The sequence below is a fragment of the Lates calcarifer genome, linkage group LG15 (assembly GCF_001640805.2).
Source record: "Lates calcarifer isolate ASB-BC8 linkage group LG15, TLL_Latcal_v3, whole genome shotgun sequence".
Taxonomy (NCBI): domain Eukaryota; kingdom Metazoa; phylum Chordata; class Actinopteri; family Centropomidae; genus Lates; species Lates calcarifer.
The window spans coordinates 1,737,425-1,748,401 of record NC_066847.1 but is presented as its reverse complement, the minus strand read 5'-3'; the positions used below and the strand labels follow the sequence as shown (position 1 = coordinate 1,748,401).

Sequence of the window (10,977 nt, the reverse complement as noted above, 5' to 3'; positions counted from 1 at the left end):
AAAATGACCAAATTTTTTGTCACATAATTTGGACATTAATTACCATTTTTTAGTGATGGCAAGAGATGCACGTCAGAAACAAATATAGAGTTTGATTAAAGGACAGAAAGCAAAGGTTTGTGAGCGACTTTCTAAAGTAGAAATAGTGTAGTAAAAAAGATAGTGTAGAACATGCATGAAAATTTAGCTTGAAACAGGACACATTAATTTAAAGAAATAAATAGCTTATACGTATTTTTATCACGAGAGCACATAAAGTGTTTTATATTCAAAGCAGCAGATGTATACCCATAATATGTATAATTTACATCTATCTACTCTAACACAATTGGTCTTAATACTTGATTTATTAGTTCTTATTTTACAAACGTTACTTCTCTGTTGACCTGTGGATGTGGAGCTGTTTAGCAACATGTTCAGTTTACTTTTAAAAATGGTTTAAAACCATTAATGGAATGTAAAAATTGCTCAAATTAATTTCATGTCAACCTACTCATCCATTAATCAAATGATCAAAGGTTACAACTAATGTTTAGTTTGACTAACAATTAATCTGCCAATAAAATCATGTCTGAAAAAGTTGCGTGAACTAAGCCAAACTGTGGATTATACTGTTATACCCCTGATGTACATATAAAAGTTTTTCTTTTAATTCCCTAAAAGTTTACATCTTTAAAAAACAGTTTTTTGTTGGATCACAAGTCTAAATCTCAAAAAAGAAAACCAAGAAAACCAGCAAGTATTTATGTTTGAGATGCTGGTACCAGAGTTATTTGGAGGTATGTTTATTTTATAGCTTAAGCCATTAACCATTTTGTCAGATGACTAACTGATCCACTGATTACCTTCCCTTAGCAGCTCAGGTAGAGTCAGTCAGCTGGCTGTGAATAGTGTCGTTACGCGGCTAATACTAGTTAGGTATCCAGCAGAGACTGACATAAAGTGAAGCTAGTTTGTGATTGCGATTTGGGCGAACAAACTACCACTCAAATTCACGAGAACTCCCCCGTCTTGTTTTGCTTTTACTGGCGTTAAAGTTGCATTACTATAACCAGATGCTCTTTCCTGCTCCAATATTCTTTGACCTTTCTTCAAGTACATTTGAACGACAGTTTGACCTGTTGCTGGACGTTAGTGGTTATTTAAATTTGTTGTTTAGAGAACTGTGAAAAAGAGGGAAGCTGAACATTTTTCAGTGCAATAATAAGTTGTCAGTGCTTTTATTAATCGTTACAAAGACGTTCAGTGCAGTAAGACGGGACCTGAGCAACGGGGTGCACATTATCTTCCCAAATTTTTTCTTTGTGGCAGCCATGTTGGCTGATGTAAACTGGAATGTATGGATACAGACATTTTGTAGTGTTTGCAAGTCTTCAGTCTGCAAACGGATAAAAATGGAAGAGAAGCTAATTTTGTCAGTTTTCTGACGTCTGGTCTTATGGACTGTGAAGAGATTTGTGGTGTGCGATGCCAATTTTGCTAGCATGTGACCAATGTTGGCTAAATACGGCATCAAAAACGTAATTTGTTTTTATGCTAACTTCATGTGGTAAATAGTGAATACAGTCTGTCCGTAAATCCACTGAAAACGTGGACTTCCGATTGACTCATCTACATACACGAAACTATGTGGAAATGAGATGTTAGATTGTTGGCTAGTTATGTCGCTGACTTGTAAACATCAAATTAGCAAAGAGGCTAATGTAAAGGCATTTAGCATATGTTTGTTGTCAGTCAGTCGGCTACATGTAAACAATTCCCTTTTTCTTACTCCTACTTTTGGTCCTATGACACTAAAAATGCCTTCTTCTCTTTGTTGCTAGAGATTTAATGATAAAAATGATTGATTTGCAAAGTGAGAGGAGCACCTGGTCTAAGAAGTATTTTTCCTTCATGCACCTGCCCAGCGTACGTGTGAAATGTGTTTTCAGGCGCATGAGTACCGATGGAGATTATTTTTGATTTGGAGCTAAAACAGTCGTCTGGAGCTTTGTTTCTGTTTTAAAATTAAAACGGATTAGTGGGAAAAATTAAAGGGTCTTTTACTTCCAGAGCCAGAAGTACCTGAAATAACTCCTAACACTTTGCAACTCCTTAGTGGTTTCACCAAAAGCGAAAGGAATTTTTGGGGCTTCTTTGGGGCTGTATTTACTCAGTGTTTTTGGCTGAGCGTGACACAAACATTAGTGTGTTAAAGAGGAACTTGTACCCGTATTTTAATCAATAAATAGGTTTTAAGTAGCAGCACTGGTGGGGAACAAAACTAAAAACTTCAGTAGACGTAGATGGCGATTGTGACAAATTGATTAAACATGAAAAACTTAGTATTGTTAATAAATATGTTGATAAAAGGGCCAACTCTGCTCTCTGCCAGTCTCTGAGTAAACACAGCCCTGAGAGAAACACAATATTAAAAGAGCTTACTGGGGTTTTTGCATACTGTATGGCTTTGGAAATGCATAGATGGAGATGAAGAGCAGACAGTGCAGAATGTAAAGCCTTACAGTAAACAATACAGTTTTTTTTTTCTCCCTAAAGATGAACAATAAGGCCAAAACTAATGTGCATGAAACTATATTTTCTACATTCATTTGCTGTAAGCATAAGTTGATAAATATTTGGCTCACACACACACACGATATAAAATATGTATAAATGAATAGATAAAAACATTTTTAAAAAACACTGTCTGGAAGGCACTGCATACCGAGGCAGTGGAATAATGTGACTATGAATAAAGTGCAGGAGAAAGAAAGGCAACCTAGAGAGTTCATCCTACAGAAATATCAAGTATGACAGATAGCAGCTTTATATTCGACAGCAGCTGGTCAGTCTTTATAATACCAGCTTTGAGGTAGACGGCTCAGTTGATCATCTGCTGGAGAAACAATCCAGCGATGAGCACAGACAGCAGCAGGACGACAGACCCTGCAGGGAAAAGACAAATAACAACATGATCTCACCAACAACCTCCGTACACCTGCACATCTACATATCTGACCATTTCAGTCAAAGTGTTTGAGTCACTGCAGAGCTTCAGATCAAAAATCTCATTTAAAGACAGAGTCAGAAAGCAGCCTGTTGGCACTAAGACCAGGACCCACCCTGATTTCCAGGGGCCATCTTGGCTGACAGAGGACCAGGCCCTCGCTGGCTGTAGTAGTAGATCCTCTCCTCCACCATCACACCGTCCTTCTGTGAACAGATGGGTGAGAATTAGACCTAAACAAAGGAGTTTCAGCTTTATTGTTGTTCTTGGAGAAGTGTTCAGCTTCCTGACTCAGTAGACACTGTTTATCAAAAAGTAGGTGACGTACGTTGCACACGATGGTGACGTTCACATTGACACACTCAGTCAGTATCATCCGTCCTCCGTCAATCTCCTTACATGGAGGTCTGCACTGTGAAACGTCACCCTTGGAGCGGGCGAAGGGCTGCAGGAACAAAACACCACAGTCTACTGATTCTGTATGGAGCTGTTTGTATGAATGCACTGGCTGTGTTGTTGTTACGTAGGCAGGATTGTTTCTACCTCCTTATTCACGTCCCAGATGTTTTCACACTGTTGGTTGAAGTCGATTTTTGGGCTCTGGCTGCAGGAATAAGTGGATCTGGTCTCCTTCACCTCTGAGCTGCAGGTCACTGACACTGCAGCCGCTGATAAACCCAAGAAGAAGAAGAAGAGAGTGAGTGAGGACAACACCTGAGGTAAAATCCAGCACCTGTTTGTTTTGTTTTGGACAGAAGCATGCTGACTTGTTTTGGGGTTTCTTTTGGCAGAACTGGTTCCTCCTTTTTTTCTGAGGTAGAGTTTAATATCAATTACAACCTCATACAACATCTGCATCACTGATAGTAGGAATTTCCTAACCCGATTTCAAATAACATGATCTAGTTCCTCCACAGACAACAGTGAGTGGAAACTACCCGCTGCCAGGGAAGCATGGGGAATTCCCATAGGTACTTTCACTTTCAGTGTCACTTAACCTGTTTTAACACGACAACAATGATTGTTATGATAGCCGAATAGTATATTATTACATGATTATACTGTTAGCATTAGCTTTAGGCAGCCCTAATACATATATAAATGTTACTGTGATAGTTAAGTATGAAATCATAAGTAATGCGCCGCTGCTACGGATCTTGATGATCCGCTATTTTTGCTCAGCTAAATAAAATATTACCAGAGGTCAGAAACCATAAACACGCACAGTTAACCCAGTTAACAAACCATTCATAATGTTTCTATTCATGCACTCTACTATTTCTTGTCTAATTCACACTACGAAAACGTTCAGCCGCGCTCTACCAAAACGTAATGCCAAACTCCGTGCAGATATCGATCAGTTTAATTGTGTTGCTCTGCCGCCTGCGTCTTTAGCGGGTAAACCAAGAGTTTTAACGTATCTTCTAAATCTACAATAACCGGTCTTTAATTCGGCTGGTGTCAAGATGACTTTAATCCAGCGGCCGTTTATTAAATATATAATTTGGTTTAAGCTTTGGTGAGTGGGTGGCGGTGGAGGGTGTCATAACAGTTATGCCGATTTAAACAGCATAACAGTCAGTGGTTAAAAAGTGCTTACATAGTGTTGTCTGAGGTGTGTGTGTGTGTGTGTGTAAACAAATTAAATTCTGAAGTGACATTTTTAAACGCGGTTTGGCGCGTGTTGCCGACACGGAACCGACAAGTTAGAAGTGACCGCTGGACACGTGGCGCAGTAAAGAAGTAGTAAAGAATCGACTGGTTCATTTTCACGCATTAAAGTGTGAATAATTAATGTATTAATTTACTCACCCAACATGAGCAGAGAGCAGAGAAAAACAGCTTTCATCTTTGTTTTCATTCGGGACTCCGAGACGCAGACTCCGTTCTCTCTCTCAAATGCGACCCGGAAACATCTGCGGGGGAATTCCGTGATGACTCACCGTATAACAGATATAAGACCGTCCGAAAGCTGAAGACTCTCAGCCCTCTGCAGTACACCTGAACCTGAACCTGAACCTGAACCATCATCATCATCTTCATCATCTTCATCATCATGTATCCAGATCAGCTGGACTTCGCTCTGCTGTTGTCACTCTGTACGTATTTTAAACCATTCCTAACTCCAGCCGATAATGCACCGTCTGTTAAACCCCCCTCACCTGGGTGACAGTTAATTACCTGATATTCACCGTGCATTATTTTTCATAACAAAATCTCACTGCATTTTTATGTGATTTAACAGTTAGCCTATTTATTGTTGTGTTGAAAGTGAAACTAAACTCTGACTAGTTTTTGAGAAGACGAAACCTTCTGATCTGAGCTGAAAACTTCCAATGTTGAAAATTTACACTCATAATAAACTAAAATGCGGGTCCTTCTGTCTCTCAGGTGTGTGTCTTTGTGCGGGAATGGCAGTGAAGGAGGACCCGCCGGAGGTCGTATGTGTTCCTGGCGGGGACTGTGTTCTCCAGTGCACTGCTGAAGCCAAGGACGGAGTGCAGTACAGAGCAGTGAGGTGGTACAAGGTAAAAATAATCTTATTTCAGGGGTTTTTCCATCAAAGCTGCAGCTCCTGCGAGTAACTGGAGAAAAATGATTTATCATCAACAACTTCAGGGAGCGGTAATCACATGAGCACGTCTCATTGGCTGATTTAAATTCAGTGTAGATCTGTTTCCCTCTCTTTTTAACTGATCAGCACATGTAGTGAATTATACATTAATAATAACAGTCATAACTCAGTTATAATAAAGGGATCAGTGGAGTGATTATGGCTGCAGCTACAGTGAAGATGATTATTTTGTCCAGTCAACCAAAAACCTTCAGTTACTGAATTAAAAACAGTAAATCCTCAAACTTAAGAAGCTGGAACCAGACACTGTTTGATGCTTTCACTTAAAAAAAACAATAAGTAATCATCAAAATAGTCAAATAATAATAATAAATCTGATGTTTATGCTCAAATATTGTGGTTTTCCAGAGCTTTCAGCTGCAGCTCCTGAGTCTTCATCCATCAGTGGATGGTGGAGAGTGTCTGTTGTGCTTCTGTTGTCATCACATGTTCCTCGTCATTCATACGCCACATGATGACGTCTGTTGATGCTGTAGTAGTAGTAGTAGTAGTAGTAGTAGTAGTAGTAGTAATCGCAGTACTAGTGTTTGAACAGCAGTTTGTAATCAACCTCCCACTGATGATGTTTCAGGTCAGAGATCCTCCGGCGCCTCGTCTCAGCGGCCTTCTGACCCGAGACCTCCCCAACGGCACGACGAGATATTACGCCGGCGTGGAGCGACAGGTGACGCTGATGGCCGAGTCCCGCAGCATCCTGCTGCCCAACGTGACCTGCGGCGACAGCGGCGTGTACATGTGTCACCTGGCAGCACCTGTGGGAGAGCAGAACAGGGAGGGGCCGGTGCTCCTCGCTCTTATAGGTACGGTTCGAAGCTGGGACTCAGGGGGGGGGGGTTTGGTCTCATGTTTCCAGAACCTGAGATCATTTCTATCATTATCCACTTTCCCAGCTCTCTGATGGGACAGGTCTTAAAGGTTCCCTGAGGCTTCAGTGACTTAAATTTGAATCAGGGAACTTCCAGACTCATGTCTGCTGTCGTACTTTGATCACTGAGCTGAAGAACACCTGTTTGGAGAGGTAGAAATAAAGCAGCATTTGTTCAGTCCATACAAAATAACCTCATTATACTGTGTTGGCTGGTATTTTTGAACTCTATATCAATACCAGACTCCATTGACAAAAACAGGAATTTTACTGAGCAGAACACAGGAGCTGCTGCCTCCATCTGTTAGTGAGTTTGTGTTATTGTGTGACTTTAAGTGGTAGAAGAAGTAATCAGATAATTTACATAAGTAAAAGTACCACACAATAACACAAACTCACTAACAGATGGAGGCAGCAGCTCCTGTGTTCTGCTCAGTAAAATGCCTGTTTTTGTCAGTGGAGTCTGGTAGTGATATATAGCGATATTTCTGATTTAACAAAAAGGATCTTCCTCTTTAATAAAAAGCTCTGTCTCTGTAGGAATCCTCTCCATAACGCTGTCAGACACTTTTAATGACAACCTGAGCCTGTCAGTGGAAAAAACAAGCACTTTAGTGGACGTGTGTCATGCAGTTCATGCAGGTTCAAACATGACTAACTTTCATTTCTGTTTTCATTTCCAGATTGTCCTGACAGTGCAACAGATGAAGTGATGAGAGACACTTACTTGGTCATTTTCGCCACAGTAGTGCTGATCCTGGCACTTGTAATATTCCTTATAAGCTATGTAAGTAATGTAACATGCTTAGACACATATTTATATGATTCCTCTAAGACGTCCGTTTCATTTAATGATCGGGGTATTGTACGTATCTCTTGAGCTCTAAGTGTTTTTTCTCATGTCTTCACCACAGGCAAGTCTGAAGAATCTCGTCAGAGAAAGACAACACAAGACACAAAAAGAGACTTTATTGGACGCATCGCTTAAGCCGCTTGAAAAGAAAGATTTAATGTTGATCTACACTTTGGGTCCAAAAACGTCCACAATGAAGCATGTCTGTGTGTAAAGACAAACCAGTGCTGAACAAAGCAGCACAGAGAAAAGACTAAGAGAAGACACCATCTCCACAGCAGCTGTCCACAACATCCTTTTCTTTGTAACCTGGAGGATCTCAGTTTCTATCGCTTGTTCGCAGTTGGTTTTTCTTGTGTTTTAGCTCATGTTTCATGAAACTGTGGATTTTGGGACAAAAACCGATAAAAGAAAGACTGTCATCTTCAGCTGTATCCACGAACACTGATGGATAATCCCTCAGAACCCAACTCAAAAGTCATTAATCAATTGAGCACCCGTAACGACACTTTAAGTTTATTGATGCCCCCTTAAAACTTCAGCTGAGGACAATGACCAACACTTAGAAAACCCTTCAGGACCTAGAAAACCGTGGACACAGAGAGAGATCTTCCATCCCGGACAGCTGGGACTGGACTGCAGCACAGCTGCTGGGTGGTATCTCCAAACGGGGCAGCAGTGGCTCAGCAGATGTGGGTCTAGAAGTCAAAGAATTTTCCTGTCCACATGTCGAAGTGTCTTTGGGCAAGAGACTGAACCCCACTTTGCTCCCGATGCCAACCACCTTGCATGGTCTGGTATCGGTTTACAGATACAGCACTGTAAAAACCATTCACCATTACAAATGCATGGCTGACATGGAGCAAGATCCTCAGATTCACGTATTCTTAGGACGATGCTCCGTGTTCACACTAAAGTGAAAGATATTACAGTAGATTTAGACTCAGGGACGATCTCACAGACAGGGACTCAGGATCAGAGGAAGGTGTGTTAAAGGTGTGACCATAAGTAGCAAGTACAGGATGAATGTTTCACCTTAAAGCGACAAACATCAGCAGCAGAAAAGAGCAGAAACTATAAATACATCAGTCAGTTTTGAGACGGTGCCAAATATTGGTCGATCGGAACAACAATTGACTGTTTAGCTGCTCATGAAGACCATTGTAGCTCGTAAGTGGACCTTTATTTAGGATGATCCCACTCCAATGTCCAAAGAACTTTGAACACTCAGGAATCCTAAAATGTGAAAACAAGATGTCAGCATCAGTAACTTACAAACAGCCTCCATAAGGTGCTGATTTATCAGACCAGCTTAAACTGTAACAGTAATGTATGAATGTGTTGTTTCTTCTTGCAAAAGTGAGCCTCACTTTAAGGCACTTTCTTATATCAGTGCCTGTGCTTTAGCGGTGCCCAAAGAGTAAGCAAAGAATGTGCTCACGTCACTTTTCTTTTATCATTTTGCCGAGATCTCAGACTTGGAAAGGATTTTTGAGTTCTAGGAAACGGAACGTGTAAAAATGGGGACAGAGGAAGTAAGAAAACGTGACTTATTCCAGTCGTGTTGTCAAAATGAAAGGACTGGTCAGGTGAGGTCAGGTGTGACTGATAAAGCAGGATAATTCTACAAGAGCTGAAAGCATTAACTGTGTGTGACTCCAGTTTATAGCCCTTTAATGGTTCCAGAGTCTGATGACTGTTTTAAAGTTCTCAATCTTCTTTATGTTTTATAATAATGTGCTTACACTTTCATGTCAGACACTCTTTCATATTCATGTTTTTTCATCTTCGAACTTTAGACATTATCTCTGAACATCTGATTTGTAGACGACTAAGAAATTTGGTTGGGACCTTTAAGCTACAGTGAGAACTGAGAACCGAGTGAACTTCAGAATGTAGAACTGAAAAACCAAAACATTTACAGACGCCTCTGCGTTTTATTTTGATAGTGGGGAAATCCCAAACTATTTTGTCACTGCTGTCTGGGCTTTTTAAAATAATGATACACTTCTCTTTTGAAATTGCTGACGTATAACAACCCTGCAACATTTGGAGATTTAAAAAAATGCAGGAGATAATGTTTTATATCTGTGGTGGTTTGATCTTTATTTTTATACAACATTGAATAAAAGATGAAGAGAGGAGGTTTAAAGGTTGAATAGATGTTGTGGCTGATGTGTCTTATCTGGAGCTTGTGTGTAGTAATGTGTGTTATCTGTAGGTGTAAGTGCTGAAGTGATGCATCTTAGGAGACAGTTCACTGTTTTACAGCCTCAGTTGGTCCCTTGCCTATTAAATAAACCAGTGACAAGACTGTACAAACTAATTCAACAAGTGTGAGCCCATGTATTTGTAGTGGTTATCATGGTACCAGCAATAAAGTGTTATAAAAAAGAATGTGAGAGTCTGTGCGATCAGCATATTTCAGCCTGTTTCTTCATTTTCCTGTAATGACTGGATGATACTTTCAGAACATGAATAATGTCACACTTTTTTCTATCTTTATCATTCCCCTGAAGTTCGTCCAAATTGTCCCAGGCTGGTTTTTCCTCACTGTTTTCCAGTTTTGAGATTTTCTTCAGAGCTGTTTGATTAACATCCGACTCAACAAACGAAGGTTTCTGTTTGTTCTGAAAAGAAATGATGTAGGCAGCAGATCAGCAGGGAGGAGTTGTTATAGGTGAACTCCATCTAAAGTCTCTGCAACAAAACGGATGTATTTCCGACACTAAAATATGCTGAACATACAACGGTAAAAGCTGAGTCAGACACTGAAAACAGAAAAAGACATTAAAATAAATACTCAGCAGTTATGATGGAGAAAATTACAGCTTCTGTTATGAATCACCTTTTAAACCCTGTTAAGTGTTTCTGTTGATTTTATGTGCATTAAAGATTTTAACCAGTTCATTCCAATTATACTTACATATATACAGCAGTACTATAATATAATACCATAGTAGAAGTAGTAAAGTAATAACAGAACACTATTAATACTGTGGCAGAAACTTGCAAAGTTTTTCTTGTGCTGTTTTTTGACATCGTGATTGTAACATCTAAAGCTGCTGCTATAATCTCACTATACATGAATATATGTAATAAAAACAGTTAAATAGTTATGGATCTGTGTCCTCTCTTATCCTCTTCTTATATTTCAGAGCTACATCATCAGCTACAGAGCTAGAGTTGAAGGCAGCTGGACTTCTTTTAGGTTTCTTGAAGACATTTCAGACCATCCCCTTATCATGCTGCTATAGGCCTTGACTGCCAGAGGATGTCCCATGATGCACCGAGCTCCTGTATTCATATCCCATAAATGCATGTTGCTAATTTGACATCTTCTCTCTCATGTAGTTTTGTGTTTCCTCCTCAGGAGCTGCTGAGTCTGGATCTGTGACTGTAGACCTCCTGCTGCCCTTAAGATCCTGCTCAACACCACTATGTGTCAATCCAACCAGTCCTGTACGAGGTTTCTGTCTCTTTTCCTCTCTGCTGTCTCCTGTTTCGGTAAATGATATTATGAAAAGTCCGGTCTAGATCTCCTCTTCAGTGCTGTATAAATAAAGCTGACTTGACTCGAGTGGCATTTACCATCTTTTAGAGTTGAGGTGAAAGTAAAACGGAAGTTACGAGTT

The 10,977-nt window shown here is 40.1% G+C and overlaps 1 protein-coding gene across 1 annotated transcript; it reads left to right on the top strand.

Annotated features, from left to right (window-relative positions):
- The first annotated feature begins 4,937 nt into the window (after window positions 1-4,937).
- Window positions 4,938-9,739, top strand: cd83 (CD83 molecule). Its single transcript, XM_018678713.2, has 5 exons — window positions 4,938-5,088; window positions 5,381-5,517; window positions 6,196-6,424; window positions 7,173-7,276; window positions 7,404-9,739. Exons 1-5 carry the CDS (start codon window positions 5,046-5,048, stop codon window positions 7,554-7,556), a joined length of 666 nt encoding a protein of 221 aa, XP_018534229.1. The 5' UTR covers window positions 4,938-5,045; the 3' UTR covers window positions 7,557-9,739.
- The last annotated feature ends 1,238 nt before the right edge of the window (window positions 9,740-10,977 follow it).

What these genes read in the sequence shown, in the direction of transcription:
- cd83 (XM_018678713.2), top strand. Translation starts at nt 5,046, where the DNA reads ATGTATCCAGATCAGCTGGACTTCGCTCTGCTGTTGTCACTCT. An exon ending in GGTGCTCCTCGCTCTTATAG is followed by an intron (nt 6,425 to 7,172) that starts GTACGGTTCGAA and finishes TTTCATTTCCAG; the next exon opens with ATTGTCCTGACAGTGCAACA. An exon ending in TAATATTCCTTATAAGCTAT is followed by an intron (nt 7,277 to 7,403) that starts GTAAGTAATGTA and finishes TCTTCACCACAG; the next exon opens with GCAAGTCTGAAGAATCTCGT.